A 26,722-nucleotide genomic window follows, 5' to 3' on the forward strand; every position below is an offset into this window, starting at 1 on the left:
TAACTATTGAAAGATAGCTGCTATGCGTTTTTCTACATTGTAATGGACAAGGTGCAACCTTTGGCAGGAAGGTTTCTAGCAGGCTTTGCCTGAAGTACAGCGAAGTCAACCTGTGCTCACAGGGAAAGAGAAATTACAGCCTACAATGACTGCGCGTGATCATGCACGCTGCAATTTTCTTTCGCGGGTGCCTTCTCGTTATCTGGATAGCGGATAACTTTACACCAATCAAAGCAGTGGAGCGTGTGGTGAAGCAAAACTCCAGTGGTCAAAAACATTGATCTTGGCGACAGGGGGAGCGGGTTTGCAAAATGCTATCATACAGTATCATGCAATTATACCGTTTTATAAAATGCTCCAGTATATATACTTTTAATACAGACTAGCTAAAAAATAAGTGAAATGTGACAAATTATCCAATGGATTATGATCATTTTCATTAAAAAAAAAAAAAAAAATGGAGGTTGAAAAACATGTTTGCACCCCCTATTTTAATTTGCTCCATGGCTCAGGCAACCAAGTGGCCACAAGGCTGTTTGGCTCATCTCAGTAGCGATGCGTAATAACGTGCTGGTGGGTGGTAACATTAAAATAAAACCCAGCCCTGAAACGTAGGCTGACAATAATGTTTGTCATATCATAGGAAAAAACACCACATGCACACGGATTTGCATGAGGTGGGCAGTTCGAATTTGTCACTTCAAGCCCAAAGATATCATACTTTGGACTAAAACGATGACTTATCGACTTAAATAATTGTGCAACATCATGGGTAAGCTCTGGCCATAGTCTTTCAGTTGAAAGAAAGTGGATTTCTACTGGTGTGGGCATTTAAAAAAGGTTTGAATGAAACAAGTCAAAAAATAAGCTAAAACTTCCCCCCCCAAATAGAATGATCCCTTTTAACATCAACTTCAAAAGGGTGAATCTTTGCAAATTTCAGTCTCTCCCTGTTCTGGGAATAGAGGGCCAATTGCACATGATTACCTCTGCACCTCCTATTGTGTCAAATGTTAAGAGGTCATACCCAACAGGCATTTGCAGGACCAGGTCAGGAATACTTCTAATTAAGGATGAACCAGAAGACTGGAATATGACAGAACATCAGATTGTATTTGTATGAATCTATTCCCTTTTGACATAATACAATAATAATAATAAATTGTAGGGATGTGCATCATTCCCTTTCAAGACGATTCAAATCTAGATACGTGGGCTCCGATACGATACAGGAACGATAAGTTTTAGTTTGAAATTATTTGGTGCGATTCAGTTGAATTCAAGAATGAATCGATGCGATACAATTCGATGCACTAATATTTGTTGTATAAGCACATACATTTTCCCTTGTAAATTTGAATCTGCTGGTGATGGAACTCATGAGCTGGGCCTCTCTGAGCTGGATCTGTCTGAGTTGATGTGTACATCTGCGTGTGTAAATTATGCTATGGTGTATACTATGTAGGCACCTAATCTGAGCCATAAAGGAGACTTGCCATCTACCACCCCACTATCAGTTTAGGAGGGGTGGGGACAATGTAGCCCAAAAAAATTTGTCCCCCCACTTTGGTTCACCCACTAATTAACTTCTCATTTTTGCAGATCAAGTGTTTGAGCTAGTAATGTACATGTATCAATATTTTTCCGTTACAAATTAGCTATGACATAGTCAATAAATATATAGCACAATTATGGATTATACCCCCATCTCAAAATCAAATGGTTTTGACCGCTTGGAAGTGTATGAGTTTATTTGCTCCTCCCGCTTTAGCCATGCAGTGCTCCTCCCAAAGGTGATTCCTCCTTATGAAATAATGAACTTTAATCCGTATGTCTAAAAATGACCATATACACTAATTGCTCAAAGTAAAACTACTATTGCTGATGGGTTTTGTGCAGCAAAATCAAATCTATTGTAAACCCTGCTCAGCGGGTACATCAAGATGAGAGATGTGTTTCTGGTAGCTTTTTTTAATTCTGGTTAAAACACACATTTTCAACAGTGCATTGATGACAACAACCTAGCAAATGACATACGTTGTCACTCAACTAATAACCCCTAATATCACGCAAGCCATTTTAGCATTTGAACACAAGATCGGGAACGGGCCTTCCACCTCGCATTGGTCAGCGTGCGAAGATGGGCACAGTGTGCAGTTTGACAACGCTACTGATATTCCCTAGGGTTGTTCGGCATGCAAAATGACTTGTAGATCAATGACTGTCAACAGTTACATGCTTTTAGTTTGACACTGAAGGAGAGGACACATCAGTTGTCACAAAAGATGAGGTCGTTCTGGAAGGCAAAAAAGAAAGTAATGTGAGGGGGGAAAATGCTAGTGAATCGGCGATTCCTAACGTTTGAATCAATTTTCTGACCAATGCATTGCACATTTGGATCAGTATGGGGTCCGAGGAATGATGCAGTCATATCTTAAACATTTGAATCGGGGGCCGATGAGTATCGGTAAATCAGTCAATTGTATCAATATAATAATAATTATAATAAATGAATAATAATGGTATAACAATGACAACATAATACCACCAACACATACCAGTAATATCCATGGTGATGCATAACTTTTGCTTCCTCTCACAGACCAACTTAGCCATGAAATAAAGATGCATACTGTGAGATGGTAACAAAATGGTATGGAAGTTTTCAGCCATGTTTGCGTTACCTTGTCTGTATCGATGCCTCTAGACATGGACCATGTAGAGACAATGTAGTCCATGACACGTTCACTGAGGCCCTTTGGCACCTGGTAGAGCTTGAGGAAGTCGCGGACGCTGTTGAGCATCTCGTGGTAGCGGTTGGTGTTGGCGTACATCTGCTGGAAGATGGTGGTCACGTTACCGAAGATGGTGGCATACAGGAGTGCTGGAAAAGACCAATAAAGAGTGTGGTCAATGTGCTGGCAAATATGGCATACTGTAGATGTGTCAACTAAAGGATTCTAGCAAACGGGACCCTTAAAAATATGAGCTGGTAAGAATAATGTTTTTGAGTTTATTAGCATTTTTCCACTGACAAGACTGTTCTGTGTATTATTAATAGTGAAAGAACAGAACACTAGAGACCCAAAGGAACCATTCGTGATGTTTTCTTTTGGCAGACAACAGTCTGTAAATCTATCACAATAATATCCCCATATTCACAGTCCTAACTTGGAAACATCATTATGTGCCCTTGCAAATGCAGCGATGTGTGTAGCAAAACAAGTGGCATGTTACATTTATTGTATCTTCTTCTACACAGACATTATCTCTCCATTGGTCATAATGGGCTTTGGGAGATGGTCTGTAAAGACAAATGGTGTCACGCTCCCTCTCACTTCCCACTGACTGCTGACCAAATCAGCCATCTCTCATTCTGTGTCTCAATCCCGCAGCTATCCAATCAATATCGGCTCTCATAATTCATACCCAAGTCAGCACTTTGCCTGAGAATGTGTCGCCCTATTCCCCTTCCAGTGTCCCACTCCTCCACAGCAGGGTCAGAGAAATCAATAGAGGTCCTGTCAACCATTAGTGATGACACTGGTGGCATCCATTTTCAAGGGAAGTGAAATATAGTGCTCGTTTTCAATCGTTCAGGTGGCACACCAAAAGCTGAAAAATCACTGGCTTTATTATAACCAAAGGGTCATCATAATTGTTAAACTGAAAAGGATATTGAGCAACCTTGCCAAAGGACGTTTTAGAAGGTGGATGACATGACTATATTATTATTGTTGTTGCTGACGCAATCGATCCTCGCAGAGGCGGCGAGCGGAGCACAACAGGTAAACAGTCAGGGAGACGAGAGAGGGCCTGTCATATACACAATGGGGCAACGCTCAGAGGCATTAGGCTGTGCTAAAAACGTCTGTAATTTTCCCAGCCGCAGCAGTGATGAGTGATGGGCCAAATAGACCTGTCTGATCAAGCCACAGAACTGAATTAAGGGTAGTGATAAAAATGTGATAAAAATGATATATACACAATGGGGCAACGCTCAGAGGCATTAGGCTGGGCTAAAAACGTCTGTCATTTTCCCAGCCGCAGCAGTGATGAGTGATGGGCCAAATAGACCTGTCTGATCAAGCAACAGAACTGAATTAAGGGTAGTGATAAAAATGCATTAGGATACTGCTGACGACTGTTAAATGCAACAGCTTGGGACTGTACTGACAACATACACTAAGCTGGATCATTCAGTTATCAGAAGCAATTTAAGGGTGTCATTTAATTGTAACTGGATTCAGAGACTTGTCCCGAAGCCACTCCTGCATTATCTTGGCTGTGTGCTTAGGGTCGTTGTCCTGTTAGAAGGTGAACCTTCGGCCCAGTCTGAGGTCCTGAGCACTCTGGAGCAGGTTTTCATTAAGGATCTCACTGTACTTTGCTCCGTTCATCTTTCCCTCGATCCTGACTATTCTCCCAGTCCCTGCACCTGAAAAACATCCCCACAGCATGTTGCTGCCACCACCATGCTTCACCGTAGGGATAGTATTGGTCAGGTGATGAGCAGTGCCTGGTTTCATCCAGACGTGTCCCTTGGCATTCAGACCAAAGAGTTCCATCTTGGTTTCATCAGACCAGAGAATCTTGTTTTTCATGGTCTGAGAGTCCTTTAGGTGCCTTTTGGCAAACTCCAAGCGGGCTGTCATGTGCCTTTTACTGAGGAGTGGCTTCCGTCTGGCCACTCTACCATAAAGGCCTGATTGGTGGAGTGCTGCAGAGATGGTTGTCCTTCTGGAAGTTTCTGGAGCTTCTGGAAGGTCCTGAAGCTCTGTCAGAGTGACCATCGGGTTCTTGGTCACCTCCCTGACCAAGGCCCTTTTCCCCCGATTGCTCAGTTTGGCCGGGAAGCCAGCTCTAGGAAGATTCTTGTGGTTCCACACGTCATCCATTTGAGAATGATGGAGGCCACTGTGTTCTTGGGGAACTTCGATGCTCCAGATCTGTGCCTCGACACAATCCTGTCTCAGAGCTCTAAGGACAATTTCTTCGACCTCATGGCTTGATTTGTACTCTGACATGCACTGCCAACTGTGGGATCTTATATAGACAGGTGTGTACCTTTCCAAATCATGTCCAATACATTAAATTTACCACAGGTGGACTCCAATCAAGTTGTAGAAACATCTGAAGGATAATCAATGGAAACAGGATACACCTGAGCTCAATTTTGAATCACAAAGCAAAGGGTCTGAATACTTATGTAAATAAGGTATGTTTTTTAATTGTAATAAATGTGCAAAAAAATCTAAAAACCTGTTTTCGCTTTGTCATTATGGGGTATTGTGTGCAAAAAATATATAATTTAATACATTTTAGAATAAGGCTGTAACGTAACAAAATGTGTCAAAAGGGAAGGGGTCTGAATACATTCCAAATGCACTGTATGTATGTATATACACGTGTGTGTGTGTGTGTGTGTGTGTGTGTGTGTGTGTGTGTGTGTGTGTGTGTGTGTGTGTGTGTGTGTGTGTGTGTGTGTGTGTGTGTGTGTGTGAATGTACACTACCGTTCAAAAGTTTGGGGTCACTTAGAAATGTCCTTGTTTTTGAAAAAAAAAAAAATGTTGTCCATTAAAATAACATTAAATTGATCAGAAATACAGTGTAGACATTGTTAATGTTGTAAATGACTATTTTCTGCTGGAAACAGCAGATTTTTAAAATAGGATATCTACATAGGCATAAAGAGGCTCACTATCAGTAACCATCACTCCCGTGTTCCATTGTCACGTTGTGTTAGCTAATCCAAGTTTATTATATTAAAAGGCTAATTGATCATTAGAAAACCCTTTTGCAATTATGTTAGCACAGCTGAAAACTGTTATCCTTATTAAAGAAGCAATAAAACTGGCCTTCTTTAGACTAGTTGAGTATCTGGAGCGTCAGCATTTGTGGGTTCGATTACAGCCTCAAAATGGGCAGAAACAAATACTTTTTTCTGAAACTCGTCAGTCTATTCTTGTTCTGTGAAATGAAGGCTATTCCATGCGAGAAATTGCCAAGAAACTGAAGATATCGTCCAACGCTGTGTACTACTCCCTATACAGAACAGCGCAAAATGGCCCTAACCAGAATAGAAAGAGGAGTGGGAGGCCCCAGTGCACAACTGAGCAAGAGGACAAGTACATTAGTGTCTAGTTTGAGAAACAGACGCCTCAACTGGCAGCTTCATTAAATCCTCAACTGGCAGCTTCATTAAATAGTACCCGCAAAACACCAGTCTCAACGTCAACAGTGATGAGGCGACTCCGGGATGCTGGCCATTTTACAATTTTACATTGTAGAATAATAGCGAGACATCAAAACTATGAAATAACACATATGAAATCATGTAGTAACCAAAAAAGTGTAAAATAAATCAAAATAGCAATCCTTTGCCTTGACGACAGCTTTGCACACTTGGCATTCTTTCAACCAGCTTCATGAGGTAGTCATCTGGAATGCATTTCAATTAACAGGTGTGCCTTGTTAATTTGTGGAATTTCTTTCCTTCTTAATGCGTTTGAGCCAATCAGTTGTGTTGTGACAAGGTAGGAGTGGTATACAGAAGATAGCCCTATTTGGTAAAATACCAAGGCCATATTATGGCATGAACAGCTCAAATAAGCAAAGAGAAACAACAGTCCATCATTACTTTAAGACATGAAGGTCAGTCAATACGAAACATTTCAATAACTTTGAAAGTTTCTTCAAGTGCAGTCGCAAAAACCATCAAGCGCTATGATGAAACTGGCTCTCATGAGGACAGCCACAGTAAAGGAAGACGCAGAGTTACCTCTTCTGAAGAGGATAAGTTCATTTGAGTTAACTGCACCTCAGATGGCAGCCCAAATAAATGTTTTGCAGAGTTCAAATCAAATCAAATTGTATTAGTCACATGCACCGAATACAACAGGTGTAGACCTTACAGTGAACTGCTTACTTACAAGCCCTTAACCAACAATGCAGTTAAGAAAAATACAAAAGAAACAAAAGTAACAAATAATTAAAGAGCAGCAGTAAACTAACAATAGCGAGGCTACATACAGGGGGTACCGGTACAGAGTCAATGTGCGGGGGACACCGGTTAGTCGAGGTAATTGAGGTAATATGTAAATGTAGGTAGAGTTATTAAAGTGACTGCATAGATAATAAACAGAGTAGCAGCAGCGTAAAAGAGGGGGGGAAATGTAAATAGAAGCCTCTTGGACCTAGACTTGGCGCTCCGGTACCGGTTGCCGTGTGATAGCAGAGAGAACAGTTTATGATTAGGGTGGCTGGAGTCTTTGACAAGTTTTAGGGCCTTCCTTTGACACCACCTGGTATGATGTACTGGTGATGTACTGGGCCGTACGCACTACCCCTTGTAGTGCCTAGCGGTCGGAGGCCGAGCAGTTGCCATACCAGGCAGTGATGCAACCAGTCAGGATGCTCTCGATAGTGCAGCTGTAGAACCTTTTGAGGATCTGAGGACCCATGCAAAATCTTTTCAGTCTCCTGAGGGGGAATAGGCTTTGTCGTGCCGTCTTCAAGACTGTCTTAGTGTGCATGGACCATGTTAGTTTGTTGGTGATGTGGACACCAACGAACTTGAAACTCTAAACCTGCTCCACGACAGCCTGGTCGATGAGAATGGGGGCGTGGCTCGGTCCTCCTTTCCTGTAGTCCACAATCATCTCCTTTGTCTTGATCACGTTGAGGGAGAGGTTGTTGTCCTGGCACCACATGGCCAGGTCTCTGACCTATCTATAGGCTGTCTCGTCATTGTCGGTGATCAGGCCTACCACTGTTGTGTCATCAGAAAACTTAATGATGGTGTTGGAGTTGTGCCTGGCCATGCAGTCATGAGTGAACAGGGAGTACAGGAGGGGACTGAGCACGCACCCCTGAGGGGCCCCCGTGTTGAGGATCAGCGTGGCGGATGTGTTGTTACCTACCCTTACCACCTGGGGGCGGCCCATCAGGAAGTCCAGGATCCAGTTGCAGAGGAAGGTGTTTAGTCCCAGGGTCCCTAGCTTAGTGATGAGCTTTGAGGGCACTATGGGGTTGAACGCTGAGCTGTAGTCAATGAATAGCATTCTCACATAGGTGTTCCTTTTGTCCAGGTGTGAAAGGACAGTGTGGATTGAAATAGAGATTGCATCATCTGTGGATCTGTTGTGGCGATATGCAAATTGGAGTGGGTCTAGGGTTTCTGGGATAATGGTGTTGATGTGAGCCATGCCCAGCCTTTCAAAGCACTTCATCGCTATAGACGTGAGTGCTATGGGTCGGTAGTCATTTAGGCCGGTTACCTTAGTGTTCTTGGGCACAGGAACTATGGTGGTCTGCTTGAAACATGTTGGTATTATAGACTCAGACAGAGAGAGGTTGAAAATGTCAGTGTAGACACTTGCCAGTTGGTCAGCGCATGCTCGGAGTACATGGCCTGGTAATCCGTCTGGCCTTGTGAATGTTGTGAATATTGACGCTTTGCCTGTTTGATGGTTCATTGGATGGCATAGCGGGATTTCTTATAAGCTTCCGGGTTAGAGTCTCGCTCCTTGAAAGCGGCAGCTCTACCCTTTAGCTCAGTGTGGACGTTCCCTGTAATCCATGGCTTCTGGTTGGGATATGTACATAGAGTCACTGTGGGGACGACGTCATCGATGCACTTATTGATGAAGCCAGTGACAGATGTGGTGTACTCCGGAAGAATCCCGGGACATATTCCAGTCTGTGCTATTAAAACAGTCCTGTAGCTTAGCATCTGCTTCATCTGACCTCTTTTTTTATTGACCGAGTCACTGGTGCTTCCTGCTTTAATTTTTGCTTGTAAGCAGGAATCAGGAGGATAGAATTATGGTCAGATTTGCCAAATGGAGGGCGAGGGAGAGCTTTGTACACATCTCTGTGTGTGGAGTAAAGGTGGTCTAGAGTTTTTTCCTTTCTGGTCGTACATTTAACATGCTGGTAGTAATTAGGTAAAACAGATGTAAGTTTCCCCGCATTAAAGTCCCCGGCCACTAGGAGCGCCGCCTCTTAATTGGCGTTTTCCTGTTTGCTTATGGCCGCATACAGCTCATTGAGTGCGGTCTTAGTGTCAGAATCGGATTGTGGTGGTAAATAGACAGCTACGAAGAATATAGATGAAAACTCTCTTGGTAGATAGTGTGGTCTTCAGCTTATCATGAGATACTCTACCTTAGGCAAGCAAAACCTTGAGGCTTCCTTAGATATCGTGCACCAGCTGTTGTTTACAAATATACATAGACCGCCATCCCTTGTCTTACCAGAGGCTGCTGTTCTATCCTGCCGATACAGTGTGTAAAGTGTAACCCGCCAGCTGTATGTTATTCATGTTATCATTCAGCCACGACTCGCGATATATCCGTCTTTTTCTCCTGCGAATGACGGGGATGAGGGCCTTGCCGGGTGTCTAGAGTAAATCCCTCTCGTCCGACTCATTAAATAAAAATTATTTGTCCAGTTCTAGGTGAGTAATCACTGTTCTGATGTCCAGAAGCTCTTTCCAGTCATAAGAGACAGTGGAAGCAACATTATGTACAAAATAAGTTACAAACAATGCGAAAAAAACAACAAAATAGCACGGTTGGTTGAGAGCGCAGAAAACGGCAGCCATCCCCTCCGGCACCATTACTTAGTAACAGACATCTCAATATCAACTGTTCAGAGGGGACTGCGTGAATCAGGCCTTCGTGGTCGAATTGCTGCAAAGAAACCACTACTAAAAGAAACCAATAATAAGAAGAGACTTGGCCAAGAAAAATGAGCAATGGACATTAGACCGGTGGAAATCTGTCCTCTAACCACCGTGTCCTTGTGAGACGCAGAATAGGTGAGCGGATGATCTCCGCATGTGTAGTTCCCACCGTGAAGCATGGAGGAGGAGGTGTGATGATGTGGGGGTGCTTTGCTGGTGACACTGTCTGTGATTTATTTAGAATTCAAGGCACACTTAACCAGCATGGCTACCACAGCATTCTGCAGCGATACGCCATCCCATCTGTTTTGCACTTAGTGGGACTATTATTGTTTTTCAACAGGACAATTAGCCAAAACACACCTCCAGGCTGTGTAAGGGCTATTTGACAAAGAAGGAGAGTGATGGTGCTGCATCAGATGACCTGGCCTCCACAATCACCAACCTCAACCCAATTGAGATGGTTTGGGATGAGTTGGACCGCAGAGTGAAGGAAAAGCAGCCAACAAGTGCTCAGCATATGTGGGAACTCCTTTAAGACTGTTGGAAAAACATTCCAGGTGATATCTCATGAAGCTGGTTGAGAGAATGCCAAGAGTGTGCAAAGCTGTCATCAAGGCAAAGTGTGGCTACTTTGAAGAATCTAAAATATATATACTTTTTTGGTTACTACATGATGTGTTATTTCATAGTTATGATGTCTTCACAATGTAGAAAATAGTACAAATAAAGAAAACCCACTGAATGAGTCAGTGTGTCCAAACTTGTGACTGGTACTGTATATCGGAAAATGAACGCAGCAATTGGTCTCACTGAGGATCTGAGATTCTGAGGTTGATTCGAGTTCTTATTTTACAGTAGTGGAACCCTCTACATGTGATATATGGCACGCTACCGAGTCGAAATGTAACCAGGCTTTGAGGCTAGGAGAAACTGGGGTAGTGAAACTATGCTGTCTGAGGTCTGCCGAACCAGATGCTTTCATAGGGAACTGGATCGTCTATTTTTACCATTGGATTCTTGAGCCGGCTCATGAAGTAGTCTCAGGTACTCAGTGCATCAATAAAAAGACCAGTCCAAGTAATAAGGCACAGCCGATTAGAGTCATTTGTGATTGTTAAGATGTTCACAAATTACTACGCTAATGACCTAACATGGTCCACCTGGACGTTGGTTGCTGTAGCAACGAGTTCCCACAAATCGAGTACCGTGCAGTGGCCCTAACACTCAGTGTGTTTGATTGTCCGTGGCACACGTTAAGTGTGACTCCTACTGTACTGGCCCTGGGTGCCAAGCGCCAGAACAAACATTCTACCTGGCATTTTTCGACTGACTTAAAATTGCTGACAACTCAGAATCAGTATAAACTGACACTAGGATTTGCTCAAGGGGTCATATGGGCGCATAAAATGTCTTTCAATGCACTACATTGGCATCGTTATGCTGATACATAATAGCCATGGTCTTCAGCCAAGTCTCCCTGATTTAGCTCATATTTCTTTTCTGAATGGGTTGAGTCCTGTATTCCCCCTCCTGTTGGGCGCATCACAGAAGTGACAGCTCCCACTGAGCGAGCAATGAGTCAAAGAAGGGAAAATGTGTACCATGACAAAATAGGCAGTTTACTATTCACATGCAAAGCAATTGGTTGACATTTTGAAAAGGCAATACCTGGCAGCATCTGCTATATACAATAGGGAGCCGTTTGAAAGCATGACACTTCAAATGTATATGAAGTGACTTTGCTCATTTTAGTCAATTCCTCTTTTGAGAACATTTCCATAATGTCGTCTATTTGGCACAACACTGAGGATAAAAACTGCTAAGTCATCATTACTGGCCCAAAAGAGAACATGACTTTATCAACTTGAAAAGGGGAAATGATTAGTATTAGCTAACTCTCAGCTTACGTCAAATGGCACCTTCCTAATATTGAGTTGTATGTCCCCCCTCCGCATTTTCCTTTAAATATTTCGTGTTGCCCACTCACCCTATGAAAGGCACACATACACAATCCATGTCTCAATTGTCTCTTGGCTTAAAAATCCTTGTTTAACCTGTCTCCACTCCTTCATCTACACTGAAGTGGATTTAGCGAATGACATCAATAAGGGATCATAGCTTTCACCTCGATCACCTGGTCAGTCTGTCATGGAAAGAGCAGGTGTTTCTAAATGTATACTCAGTGTATATAAACAGTTACCAAGCCTTGTGGGAGAGAGAGGAGCGGGAGAGGAGGGTTGGTCTGCGTATGGGGACACAGAAGGGTATGACACGGCTGGCTGCACTGAGACAAGACCACCGTGACAGCCAGGAACAACTTGTCACACCGCCACAGAGACTGTCGTGTCATAAGCTCTGGACACCGCCAAAATGCAACGGGGGTGAGTGGACCTCCGTGTTTTACGGCGACAGTTTGAACAATTATGACTGCTCTTGTTGGGGCTAAGATTTGCAGAATAGTGACTAATGTATTTATCAACACCTAAACAAGCACACATATTCAAATACACATACAGAAAATACAGTACATACTCCCTCACAAAAAGACCAAGACACAAACGAAATCCAACCCATAACACACACACACACACACACACACACACACTGGCAGGTGACTCAAATGGCAACATATTGCATGACTAAGCTTCTGTCCAGCTTCCAGGCTGTGGGTGGCAGACTGTCTTCCCACCACTGAGGAATAGCAGCATGACCCCCCCATGCCCCCCGTCACTCTCGCTTCCCCTATCATCTGCCACCCTGCATCACTGTCACCCCTGGCTCCCCGAGGTGCTAAGCAAACCTCTTTATACTCCCCCTCACCTGCCGCTGCAACACCAACACAGCAATGCTGCATACGTGTGTTGTGAAAAGAAATCTAAAAACTGCTTCACTTGTGAGTTACTCAAGTTATACCATGTGTCTTATAATTTAACAACATAACATTGCATTGTTGTTTTTTACTCAAATTGATCTCCTAAGCTGGATAACCCCCCCCCCCCCCCATGTTTTAACAACCGTTACAGTGTACAGTATGTACTAAAAGCTAAATAAGATGAGGTTCTGTTGGCTGGAGTGTGATGCTTCGAACACCAGGATTGTGGTTTCGACTCACAATCTGAAATTGATACCAAGTCACGATGATAGCAAGTCAGTATGGATCACAATGTATGCTAAATGGTCAGCAATGCATTCTGGGATGGAATAGTAGTTGAAAGGTGCAGATCACGCTTGCTTCATTATTCCGCAACTGTGATATTTCACAGGAATGTTGAAGTTTACTGGTCTGTCCATAGTCATGTTAAACAAACTTTTTTATACTGGCAAACTTCAAGCATGACACTAGCACGCAAATGATGATGATGCCTGCCACAGTTGGCCCAGTCCTATCACATTTTATGTCTATTTCCAGGTAGATAATGAAAGTCTCAACTTGACCTAAAAAGACAAAACAGAACTCGTTTTCCTTTATGCAATCCATCATATTTCCCAATCTTGAGGCCTGCGTTGCAATTGAGAATGCAATTTAAAATCACAACAGGGTTCTATGAAAAGCAATGTCCCACAATAGGACCGGGACAAAACTGTGTCAATCACATCTCCAGTAGAAGGAGTAACCATGTGCGATGAATCACTCAGCTGCCAGCTCAAAATGGATGAAAGCATTTGAAAATCCTCTTTAGATATGTACAATCTTCACAGCACAAAATTAAACAAATTGGCATACTCATAATAAACCTTAAAAGCACCATGTGAAATTCGCAACATTTGTCTTTTCGGAACTGATTAGAACCATCACAATGTTCCATAAATGCTTCAATCAAGCATTTTTCTGTAATAACTTAATGGTCAATTTAGCTGTGATTGAGTTGTATAGTAAGTACATTAAACAGCATGCTATCTTCTACTGAATTCATCAAGGATTCAGAGACATACTGGCCTGTTAACAATACTTCTCCTTGAAGAAGCAAGGGACACATCTGGCATGGTATTTCTTAATGAAATGTCAATTGTGTTTTTCATAAAGATACTACGGCAGTCAGAGGAGGCTGGTGGGCGGAGATATAATCGTAATGGCTGGAATGGAATCGGTGACAAGGTATCAAACATGGTTTTGATAAGTTTCAATTTGTTCCATTCCAGCCGTTACAGCCTACCAGCCTCCTTTGATGACCGTGTGAAATTTCATGGGGAGGGTTCTTACTCACATCCGATCATCATCATTGCCACGGCGAAGAGCTTTTCTCCGTCGGTGGTGGGGGCGATGTTGCCGAAGCCGATGCTGGTCAGGCTGGTCATGGTGAAGTATAGGGAAGTGATGTAGACCGAGTCCTTGCTTGGCCCGCCCTCCCACCTCCCGGAGCCACTGGCGTTGAAGCGGTACGGCGTCCCCACCGATTCGCTCAATATGTAGAGCCAGCTGTCCATCCTCACACTGTTGGTGTTCTCGTCGATGACCTCGTAGTCGCCGATGCTGTACCAGATGCAGGCCAACCAGTGGGCGGCCAGGCCAAAGACGCACACCAGCAGAACCAGGACAGCGGCCCCGTACTCAATATAGTGGTCCAGTTTACGGGCCACCCGGCCCAAGCGAAGCAGACGGACTACTTTGAGGGAACTGAAGAGACTGCTGATGCCCTGATGGGTAGAAAATAAGAGGGGAATGGTTAGGCTTAGCGAGAGAATGAAAAGTAGAGCTTTACTAACCAGACAATCATTTTTTATTTTCTACTTTTTATTTAACCTTTATTTAACTACGCATGTCAGTTAAGAACAAATTATTATTTACAATGACGTCCTACACGGCCAAACCCGGACGACGCTGGGCCAATTGTGTGCCGCCTTATGGGACTCCCAATCATAGCCTGTTGAGATACAGCCTGAAATCGAACCAGGGTCGAACCAGGGTGTCTGTAGTGACGCCTCAAGCACTGAGATGCAGTGCCTTAGACCGGTGCCCCTCTCGGGAGCCCATTATCCATTGTTCATGGTTCTAACTATTTAAATAACTGTTCATTCATTGATTAAAGATAAACTGGAAGGGTCCCAACAGTGAACCCTGTGGAACTCCACTCCCTAAAACACTGTACAGTATATCCTGCATATGGATTTGGTACCATGGTGCAGTTCCCTGTTGTGTTTATAATAATGAATACAATGGCATTAGCAATAAAATTAAATAATAGCTGGAGGGTATGTTTTACAACATGCTACTTCTACAAAACATCACTTTGCTACAGAAGCTGGTTTAGTGAAGAATTCCACACTGCCGTGTGACAGAATAACAGTTATTTGGGTCCTGGACCAACCTCTGGAAAGTACAGTATTGGAATTAATTTAGCCCGGGGTTACTTTTGTTTTCATAGATGGGCACGGAGCAGGCACCCAAAATTAATGTTCCAGTATCTTACTCCGATAATGGTATGTGAAAGAGTACTAGGGAGGACGGGTTTCTGATCCATTTGGAGATGACACATTTAATTCCAGCATTTGAATGAGTCACTCGTATTCACTCGTATGTGGCTTTATCAAAAAACCCATTACCCTCTTTTGCTTCCTCAATTTGAATCAAGCTCTTGGTGTCTTCAAACGTCAAAATGTGATGTGAAATCAACTGCTCATCGAATCTAGGTTCCCTAAAACATTTAAGACAGTGTGGCATACTGTACAGAGAGGCTGAGATGTACCTGGCACTTCCCGAAAGGGTGAATCTACATTTAGTACTGAAGGCAAACACATAATGCAGTGCGGTTTATGTAATTTCACTAGCCTCTGCTCGCATCCGCCTCCACGGCATGTGCGAACCTACTGCATCAAGCTATTTTCAGTTCACCCGGGACACATTCATAATGCAATTACGTTCAACTACAAAAAGATGAAAAATGTGTCCCTGTGGCAACTTGAAATGTCTCACTACAATTGTCATTGAATACAACGAGGTCACTGTGTTGAAAGCCTTTGCTTCAGAGGATGCTCTGCTTGTATCTGAAGCACAGCGCCGAATGAAAAGGATAACTTGCGTTGACAAGTGCAGCAAAGGCACATGCAGAGCCCACAGGCTTTGTGGGAGCTCACCGTGGGGGTGCTATAATCTTTCGCCACACCACCCTTCGTACAACAACAGGCATACAACAGAACAGTACATAACACTGGAGATGTGGCGAAGAAATATGGTGGTTTCTGCACTTTTGTTTTGGTTCTAAGTTACAACACCCAAAGGGCAAAAGCAGTCTTTTGACTTGTTAATTGAGCTATAATTGGCTAACAATGTTTGTTGTTTGACCCTTGAAGCGCGTGTTTATTCATTATTTAAATGTAATATTGACCTTTATCTGTGCCTTCTGTAGTACAGAGTTATTTTTATTCTGATAATACTGTACTTGGGCGTAGGTTAGAATGGTATCACTTGCAGCATCTATTGATTACTTTAGGGTTATCAAGACTAGCGTGTGAATCAAGACGATCTGGACCATCCTACAAAGGCCTCTGTGCCAAGTTTGATTACAGTGTGTTTTACCACAGAATGTCTTGAAGAGGCATCAGAAAAATGTGGTTTTACAAGCCTCCAATTCCTGTGTTCTTTTTAATATGTTAGAGGGATCTTGTCTGACTTTTTAGCCTCTATTCACAGTATTCCCCAGCAACCATTAGGCAACTGCAAGGGATGACATTTCTACTGCTGAGAAGTCCAGTCAGTGTCTATTACGCTATAATGATGTGGTGAGCTTTCCAAGAGTCAACGATGTGGTACGCTTTCCAGATCCATAAACAATGTGTGTGTCTGTCTGTCTGTCTGTCTGTCTGTCTGTCTGTCTGTCTGTCTGTCTGTCTGTCTGTCTGTCTGTCTATCTGTGTGTCTGTCTGTGTGTCTTCATTCTTATCCATCCATCCACAAACACACAGACTCCAGTTAGCAAACAAACCACTGACCTCGTCAACGTTCTCGAAGGCGTTGATGACGTCGTACGGCAGGCAGGAGAGCAGGTCGATGACGAACCATGTCTTGACGTAGTTCATCCGGATCAGCTTGGGGTCCGAGATGACCTCTCCGGCTGGCCCCACAAACGTGGTATGGAAGTTGAGCACGATGTCCACCAGAAAGATGACATCCACGATGCTGTCCACCACCAGCCAAGTGACGTTGTTCTGCTTGGTCTGGAGGATTAGAATAGAGAATCTTTATTACTTAAGTAGTAGAGTAGAGAATCTGTATTACTTAAGTAGTTGAGTAGAGAATCTTTATTACTTAAGTAGTAGAGTAGAGAATCTGTATTACTTAAGTAGTTGAGTAGAGAATCTTTATTACTTAAGTAGTAGAGTAGAGAATCTTTATTACTTAAGTAGTAGAGTAGAGAATCTTTATTACTTAAGTAGTAGAGTAGAGAATCTTTATTACTTAAGTAGTAGAGTAGAGAATCTTTATTACTTAAGTAGTAGAGTAGAGAATCTTTATTACTTAAGTAGTAGAGTAGGGAATCTTTATTACTTAAGTAGTTGAGTAGAGAATCTTTATTACTTAAGTAGTAGAGTAGAGAATCTTTATTACTTAAGTAGTAGAGTAGAGAATCTTTATTACTTAAGTAGTAGAGTAGAGAATTAATATAAGTTATCCCTGAGTGGCAATTTACTTTACAGCTGGTACATAGTCAATAAAAGTACACACAAACAAAGTAAAAATCCCCAAAAACAGCTTGCTAAGGTTCGGTTTGGGGTTTAGAGTAAGGGTTAAGGTTAGTGGGTAGTTGAATAGAGTTTAGACCTTGAATGAGACGTTGTAGGGCACCATGATGGCTGTGTAGAAGGTTAGGATGAGGATGACCCAGTCCCAGGTGGTCTTGAAGGCGCAGTAGTGGAGGATGATGTGGGGAGGAGTTTTAGGCGTCTCCTGCTTGTACTGCGGGAGGATGTCTGAGCCCAGCTGGAGGACCTACGTTTTTGGTTTAGAAACAGTTGGTAACAAGTCATGAATGAGCCAGTGTTTTGGCAGCTAGCTACCTTGAATTAGCCTGGTGGAACCAGCCTGATCGCTGCGTAGAATGGTGACCGCGATCAGGCTGGTTCCACAAGGCTAACACTGAATTGGACCCGTGTGTCATCCGTTTCTCCTGCTATTCACCATTTCAGGTGTGCGTTTTTACCTAGTGTACATAAAAATATGACAACATTTTAGTTTGTTATGACAGTGTCTCTTATTGTATGTTAGCGATAACTTTGACATAACACTCATAGCATAAAATAGTAAGTCATGACAATATAATGACCACATTCTGTAGTCTTTTGGACCGCACAAAGACAGTTCAGTGTTGCCTTCATTTCATCTCTCAGTATCTCTTGGATAGTGTGACATAACTCTCTATCCCAGTCAATATAACATACAAAAAAAAGTGGAATTACTCTCTCCCTTAATATATTTTAATTAATGTAACTTTCCAGGATCAACAAATAAACTAACTGTAGCCATTTTGTTTTATCTAAGCTACTGTCGCAAGCTCATCTTCCCATTAGTAAACAGAGCACCTTATCTGACCATCTAAAACACAATTAGCTTTTCCACCATTTTTCAAGAAACAGGATGTCGCTAGAAGATGGTGCTGGTAAGACATCTTGGACTAGTCCCAGAAGATGTCAGAGGAGATATCTACCCAAACAATCAGTCCCCTTGGGATATCAGAGGACTAGACTTTATTTCTAGCCTAGGGATTTTCAGAGGACTAAGGACTATTCAATCAAACCAGTATTGTTGTATGGTATATACACTGTAGACTGTAGCATAGATGGCTGCATTATTCAGAGTTAAAAAAGAGTGTATGTGTGGCAGTAATAATCAAGTCCATAAACAAGTCAAACATTGCTGAAGCAGATGTAATTGAATCCTGCTCCTGCTGACATCTCTGCCCTTCTACGCACTGATTATAAGTGAGTGCACTGGTTATAAGTCACTCTGGATGAGAGAGTCTGCTAAATTAGTCATGTAAATGTACATTTAGGTGACACAACTCCACAGCAAAGGTCATAGGGCAGGGTTCCCCAATGGGCGGCCCACGGGACAAATTCTTTGTCAACTACTCTATCTGTTTCGGCTTCTTGCGGTCAAATGCGTACAAATGATGTATAACTATGTTCCTGCCCCCCGACCATGCGCTCAAGCCCACTGCTGAATGTAATTGGGGACTTCTGCCATAAGGATTTATGGTCAGGACTATATATATATAGAGTGATTATTCATATTAGCGTTGTGTCTGTCTGCAGAATTACAGTTGCCCAGGTGGCCAAGGGCTTGCGGTCTACTGCTTTGGGAACGGAAAGGCACACTTCATTTAGCTCAGAAGTAGTGAGTGAGTATGGGGACAGGATTAGGCATTTAATTTGAAGCTAAACAGAAGTGGGCTTGGAAATATGAGATGGGTGCTCCTTCCAGAAACACTTAGGCAGATGAGTGCTTATCAACAGGGACAGCAGCACACACTCTACCTCAGCCAGACGAGAGTGCTTGTGGACGTTCTCGCCCTTGTGGACGGTGGGCGCCAGCTGCTGCAACACTCCCCGGCTGCTCGTCAGGGCCCGGGTGAGCCGAGCGAATTTACCCCATCCTGAATGACAGAGTCAAAGAAATGTGGAATACCAAATCAACCCACATCCACTCCCTTTAGCCTTGAAATCAAGACTGAATCATGCTGCATTTAAACAAATGTGACACTGAGCTAAATTCAAACTGAATTTTCAAGGCATATCTGTGTATTCAATATTACGGAAATTATTCATAGCAAATTTGATGGCAAATGGAACTAATACAATATGCTTATACCTATCCATTTCTTTCAGATCTGCATGAACTGCCTAAAGACAAGGGCTAGCTAGCAGTTGATTTGGAATTCTGAGAAAGTCCAACATTACTAGCTCAAATTATCAGACAAAAATGTAAGTTGTAACGTGAAATGATGCACTGTGGTTTCTCTAAATAATGTCAGCAACCCACATTTGTAGCTGTCTAAAACCAATTGTGTCTACTATCCTCAGCTTGATCCTGTCCTCATTAAAACAGAATCTTCCTTAGATTATCTGAAATTCAGTGTCACGCCAACCTTTCACAGAGTCATCCTCAATGGGCTGTTTGAATGCAGTGATGTCACTGAAGGTGCACAGAAACAACACCACCTTGTCCTGCTCATTCCTGATCGGAGCGATCTTTACAAAGAACCACACCGGCATCCCTGTAGGAAACACAAAATGACGTTGTGATATCTGTTCATATTCTAATGTATCTCATACGTAATTGATGTAACAATTGAATTTGATGTGATTCAATCAACAGAGAGCAAAGAAACACTTACGATTCTTCTTATACATGAGGATTTCGAACGAATTCATCTCATGGTTCTCAAAGATCTGTTGCACTTTCTCACCCGTCTCCTTGTCTGTGAGCTCCCCATACATGAAACTGAAAATTGCATTGTTGGTGCTAAATTACATACAAAACAGATAAAACTGGATAATACATTCAGATTCTACCAGAATTTAGGCAGATGTGGCACTGTTCTTGAAACAAATTATCCCAGCTACAAAGGCCTCACGAAAAACATTGCGGCTCACAAACAACATGGTTAAGCCATCTGCATAAGCACTGGTCACAGTGAATGTCATGTTGAATTGACATACAGTTGAAGTCGGAAGTTTACCTACACCTTATCCAAATACATTTAAACTCAGTTTTCCACAATTCATGACATTTAATCAGAGTAAAAATTCCCTATCTTAGGTCAGTTAGGATCACCACTTTATTTTAAGAATGTTAAATGTCAGAATAATAGTAGAGAGAATGATTTATTTCAGCTTTTATTTCTTTCATCACATTCCCAGTGGGTCAGAAGTTTACATGCATTCAATTAGTATTTGGTAGCGTTGCCTTTAAATTGTCTAACTTGGGTCAAACGTTTCAGGTAGCCTTCCACAAGCTTCCCACAATTAATTGGATTAATTTTGGCCCATTCCTCCTGACAGAGCTGGTGTAACTGAGTCAGGTTTGTAGGCCTCCTTGCTCACATACGCTTTTTCAGTTCTGCCCACAAATCTTCTATAGGATTGAGGTAAGGGCTTTGTGATGGCCACTCCAATACCTTGACTTTGTTGTCCTTAAGCCATTTTGCCACAACTTTGGAAGTATGCTTGGGGTCATTGTCCATTTGGAAGACCCATTTGCGACCAAGCTTTAACTTCCTGACTGATGTCTTGAGATGTTGCTTCAATATATCCACATAATTTTCCTACCTCATGATGCCATCTATTTTGTGAAGTGCAACAGTCCCTCCTGCAGCAAAGCACCCCCACCACATGATGCTGCCACCCCCGTGCTTCACGGTTGGGTTGGTGTTCTTCGGCTTGCAAGCCTCCCCCTTTATTCTCCAAACATAACGATGGTCATTATGGCCAAACAGTTCTATTTTTGTTTCATCAGACCAGAGGACATTTCTCCAAAATGTACGATCTTTGTCCCCATGTGCAGTTGCAAACCGTAGTCTGGATTTTTTATGGTGGTTTTGGAGCAGTGGCTTCTTCCTTGCTGAGCTGCCTTTCAGGTTATGTCGATATAAGCAAGCATTTCGCTACACTACAAGCATTTCGCTACACTCGCATTAACATCTGCTAACCATGTGTATGTGACAAATACAATTTGATTTTATTTGATATAGCACTAGTTTTACTGTGGATATAGATACGTTTGTACCCGTTTCCTCCAGCATCTTCACAAGGTACTTTGCTGTTGTTCTGGGATTGATTTGCACTTTTCGCACCAAAGTATGTTCATCTCTAGGAGACAGAACCACATCTCCTTCCTGAGCGGTATGACGGCTGCGTGGTCCCATGGTGTTTATACTTGCGTACTATTGTTTGTACAGATGAACGTGGTACTTTCAGGCGTTTGGAAATTGCACCCAAGGATGAACCAGATTTGTGGAGGTCTACAATTTTTTTTTTGAGGTCTTGGCTGATTTCTTTTGATTTTCCCATGATGTCAAGCAAAGAGGCACTGAGTTTGAAGGTAGGCTTTGAAATACATCCACAGGTACACCTCCAATTGACTTAAGTTACGTCAATTAGCCTATCAGAAGCTTCTCAAGCCATGACATCATTTTCTGGAATTTTCCAAGCTGTTTAAAGGCACAGTCAACTTAGTGTATGTAAACTTCTGACCCACTGGAATTGTGATACGGTGAATTATAAGTGAAATAATCTGTCTGTAAACAATTGTTGGAAAAAGTACTTGTGTCATGCACAAAGTAGATGTCCTAACTGACTTGCCAAAAATATAGTTTGTTAACAAGAAATTTGTGGAGTGGTTGAAAAACGAGTTTTAATGACTCCAACCTAAGTGTATGTAAACTTCCGACTTCAACTGTACGTGTGCTACTTCAGAGGCACATTTGAATTCCTTAGTGCCTATATTGTTTTCTCCCATTCCAAAACACTTGACTGCTGTTGACTGAAATAACCCGAATTTGCATGGAACAAACATTGTCAACTTATGTCTTATTTGTATTGTAGTAATAATAAGATTACTAATGTATAGAATGTACTGTATGTTTATACGTTTATAAACTGTGTCTCGAACCCAGATTAAGTCTATTCCTGGACTAAAAATCACTTTTATTAGATATTTTCCATTGAGCATGACTTTAAATCGGGCAATCTGCAGTTCAAACAATAAAACGGGCACCCTGCCATTCTTTTTGGTTAACAAGCTGTGGGAGGAGGCTGGAGAAATGTTACCACTCTCAAATTCATGGACAGAGCTATAGATACAAGGATTGACCGTCCGTGATATTAAAATGATAGTTTTAACCATGTTTTGAGGCTATAAAGTGGTTGTTTACAAATAATCTTTACAAACAAAAGAGTAAAACCAGCTTTTATTTTGGGTTCTGATGGGGTATGACAGTATCTATAAGTTATATTCAAGCATCATTGGGTATATATTATAATAATTTAAGTCTAAAAATGGATGTACCAAATGCAGATTGTCCCTTTAAATCCAGGAGTAGGTTTAATCTGGGTCCAGGAAACCAGCCCGATATGTTTATATGTTATTGTAGATATACTGCATTTATACTCTACTGTATAGTATTGCTGTCAGTGAAACAAAAATGCTGACCCACAAAATCAGTGGTGCCATAATGCAGTCATAAGTAGCAAAGTGAGTACCTGCAGGTGCTACTCTTCTGCATGACCTCAGCACGGTGGTAACCGGAGAGCTTGCAGAAGCCGTCGTTGCTGTACACAATGGGCCAGTTCACAATCTGGGCATTGCCCAGAACAAAGTTGGTATCTGCTCGGGGAGGGAAAACATGAAAACTGTTCAGAAAGAACTGATAGAAACTACTAGAGCACTATGAACTGTCTAACTCATTATTTTACTTGGAAGTTATAAGGTACCTGGATGTAGGCCTACTTGTCTTTATTTCATGAAATCATTATAGTACTTTTGAAATTCAATTGAAAACATGGCTCAAATCTATCCAAACCTGTACACATATCTGTGTTCCTCGTATGTAAGATGACAGTTGATGATAGTTTTTTTTTTTACGAATTAGTTATTGTTGTTAGAATGATATATTATTGGATGTAATGTATGTTGTATTGTTTTAGTGAGTATTTGTATAGTGGCTGTGTAACTGCCCTTAGCTTCCCTGGGACTACAGGTGCAAATTAGCTTTTGACTAACTCCAGAACATTTACATAGATGTTGCATAATTGATGTTGATTAATGTGTACTGTACCCTATACATTTATATATAAAAATAATAATAATAATAATAATTTTAAAAAGTTGAATCAAAATTAGTAGTCAGCTAACAAGTTAGTTAGGTGAAACCAAGTATTACTGAGCATTACGGCATATTGTTGAGTAATAACTGTTACCGTCTACATCTATCTAGATAAATATCAAACAGCCAAATGAGCGCATTGTAAAATAAAGTTTGAACCATACTTAATATACTACCATACTTCTAAATATGTACTGCCAACTACAGTATGTTAATGTAGAATTTATTGGACATGACATACATGTCGAACTCCACTATAGAAACAGGGGAAAGAACCATCTAGAGCGTTGCCTTGATGATACAGCATATTGGCAAAGATGTTTTACTTGTTGTGGAAATTCAATCCGAGACGACTGCAACAAGGTTGAGAGAAGAGGGAAAACGTGACAGAGAAATCAATATGCTGTACACAAAATCCAACACTTTCACTGTTGCCGATATGACCAATCTGCCAGTATTATCGGTCAATATTAACCTGATTATTGCATACTTTTTCATTTGCAGAAAGCTACTACATTGAACCAGTTGAATCTTAAACATTGGGGTTTACGATACAACACCACATATCCCTCTTGTATAGTATTGGACAGATTCTGGTGCCGGTATCCATTGTACCACAACTTTTAACCTGGTAAATGGGGTCTTGCCTGTTTTAGTGCAACCTGACTAACATTATCATTGGCTGGGTCAGTGGTGCCAATCATTATAACATTGTCTATCATTGGCTAGGTAGGCAGTGATGCAGCAGTAGCAGTGACCTCCGAAGGTGCTGTGTTGTGTTTAAACGTCAGGCGTCACTCTCAAGACTACATTCATTACAGTGTCATTAAATGGCCCAGTTCTAGGTGATGAGCCAGCACATTTCAAGCAGCTGGGTGTTTTGCCCTTTGACCTTAGCTGCCCCATTCCAAAACTCTCTGAGCAAACATTATACATAACCTATGTGTCTATAATGGGGTGGGGGTAGAGAGAGCATAATATGTTTTCCTCTCTTGTCTAGCACACTCAGTCTGTTTCAAGCATTTCAGATCAGGAGTGCTGATCTAGGATAAAGTCCCCCGTCATCTTATTCATTGTGATCTAAAAGGCAATAAACACTGATCCTAAATCTGCAACTCCTACTCTGATTTATTTTGTATTTACAGTATACTTAATCTCGCTCTTATCTTAAGAAAATATGTATTCTTCATACATATTGACAACACAGACCGACATGAGAATGTCACGAGACCATCACAGACATTGGGTATGTCAAAACATAATGTTTCACAAGACTGACACAACGCCTTGAAAACATGGGGAGTAGTAGGGAACCTGGAGGGAGTTTATCTACTAGAGTATATCCCACATAGGATACTATCAGGAATGAAAACTTGGGAAGCAAGTGCAAAGAATATTTGAGGGTGAAGCTATTCACCATTAAGTGAGGTCTATGTGATAAAAAGTGGATAAGAAAAATGGGTCGACAGAACACAAACAAGTCTATGGTGGATGATTGGGGGAGGAACATAGATGGGACGTGACACCACTTTAAAACACTGTTTATACCTGTCTGCCTATGTGATAATGTCCAAACTGAAAAGTTAAAAAGAAAAGTGGTTAAAGCAAGAGGCAAAAAACAGTGTCAAAAACAGATAAATTAATTAACCAAAACAAAAGTTCCCGTGGCAAGCATGTCACTTTCCGAATAAATCAACGGATTAATATTGCCCAACAAGTTTGGGTGCCTCCGCAAACCAACAAATTGAAAAACACTTTTAATTTGGGTTTAAAACATGAATCGAATAAGTATGTGAAGAGGAAATTGTTAATCCATGTATTTATTTAATGCACAAATCATGTGGAATGCAGCGATGTTTTGGTTTATTTTTAGGTGCAGTACAGTTGACTGGTAAGGAATACCAATTGTAGACACAGCTATTTATTCGAGTTGTTCGTTGTAAAAACAACATCCATTAATTAAATGCCATTATTGTTTGAATTGTTGAATCATTCTTTGCATAGCATGCTGGCTGTATAAATCAAATAGGCTAATCAGCAAAAAAACGGTTTACAATGACTAGTGTCAAATATCGGTTAGTTGTCCTGAGTGTTTTGGTTATAATTAAATCAATGTTTTTCAATGATTGGACAATAGACTATCATCCACAGTGTTTCTTCCTACAAAATAAAAACGAACACATTCCTACCATTGGATCTTCGGACGATGTTCTCGAGAAAAGTGTTTTGTGGGGCCACAAGTCCTCGACGTCCACCTGCCATTCCGCCTCGTCATTCAACGTCGGTCAAAAGAGAACGCTTTTAGAGTGAAAGGATGCCTGAATTATCCGTAGGATGATACAGCTGCTCAAATCTCCACTCGGTTGCTTTCATGGTCCCGGTTCTGCTTAGATATGATGAGTGGAAGAATCCCTCACCTCATGCTGTTCGACCGTTCGTTCCGTGGCTGTGCTCCCTCTGTTGAAGACGGGATGCATGCAGAGAGCGCATCACCTGTCTCTCGTCTCACATCTTTGCACATGAGTACCCCCACCCCCACAATTGTGTGAAGGAATACCGAGTAGGTTACTAACAGCCCTGCGTTTAGGCTATGAAGAACACGTTAAGCCTTATACTTGAACCCCAGAAATGGAAAACTGACTGGAAATGCGATTTTTTTTGCGCAGTGGATTCCGGGAAAAGAACACAGCTATATTGCACTTCACACTGGTTGGTTGTGCGACCTCGTCGCTTTTTTAGGCTAATAGGCCACTGAGGGGAATTGGAGGAGGTAGCCCGCCATCAGAAGTGCACGGACTAGCATCCCAAGGACGCAACACACACACACACACACAGAGAGAGACAGAGACAGAGAGACCAGGGTTGTGTAGGTTAGGCTACTTTCTAAATGTAATGTGTTAGTTAAGTTACTAGTTACATGTCCAGAATTGTAATCAGTGACGTAACTTTTGGATTACCCAAACTCAGTAACGTAATCTGATTACTTTCAGTTACTCTTGGATTTCTTTCCCTTTAAAATGAAAACTCCTCCCCAAAACGTCTTCTAAAACAATTTTGGTATTTGTTTCATCGGTCCATTGTTGATATAGTCCCAAAATGTTTTGCATCATGCAAAATGCATCATACTGGCTGTATTTCTGTATTTTGAAAGTTAGATATCTTTAAAACTTGATTGCTGACATGCAAAACATTTTGGGACTATATCAACAATG

At 41.8% G+C, this 26,722-nt stretch overlaps 1 protein-coding gene across 2 annotated transcripts in view; it reads right to left on the reverse strand.

The window, feature by feature from the left end:
• LOC139566967 (voltage-gated delayed rectifier potassium channel KCNH1-like) overlaps positions 1–26,240 on the reverse strand; it is a 55,646-nt gene extending 29,406 nt beyond the window's left edge. For both annotated transcript variants that reach the window (XR_011673193.1, XM_071388352.1), the window contains exons 1-9: positions 25,700–26,240; positions 22,888–23,011; positions 20,022–20,128; positions 19,773–19,901; positions 19,162–19,280; positions 17,450–17,617; positions 16,621–16,845; positions 13,899–14,328; positions 2,685–2,884 (exon numbers count right to left, since the gene is read on the reverse strand). Coding sequence is in view for 1 of the 2 variants with exons in the window: in XM_071388352.1 (XP_071244453.1) it covers positions 2,685–2,884; positions 13,899–14,328; positions 16,621–16,845; positions 17,450–17,617; positions 19,162–19,280; positions 19,773–19,901; positions 20,022–20,128; positions 22,888–23,011; positions 25,700–25,772 (1,575 nt within the window). In the remaining variant the exon portion in view is untranslated. The remainder of the gene's footprint in view (positions 1–2,684; positions 2,885–13,898; positions 14,329–16,620; positions 16,846–17,449; positions 17,618–19,161; positions 19,281–19,772; positions 19,902–20,021; positions 20,129–22,887; positions 23,012–25,699) is intronic.
• Between the last annotated feature and the right edge of the window lie 482 nt (positions 26,241–26,722).

Source organism: Salvelinus alpinus, unplaced genomic scaffold, assembly GCF_045679555.1.
Source record: "Salvelinus alpinus unplaced genomic scaffold, SLU_Salpinus.1 scaffold_40, whole genome shotgun sequence".
NCBI lineage: Eukaryota > Metazoa > Chordata > Actinopteri > Salmoniformes > Salmonidae > Salvelinus > Salvelinus alpinus.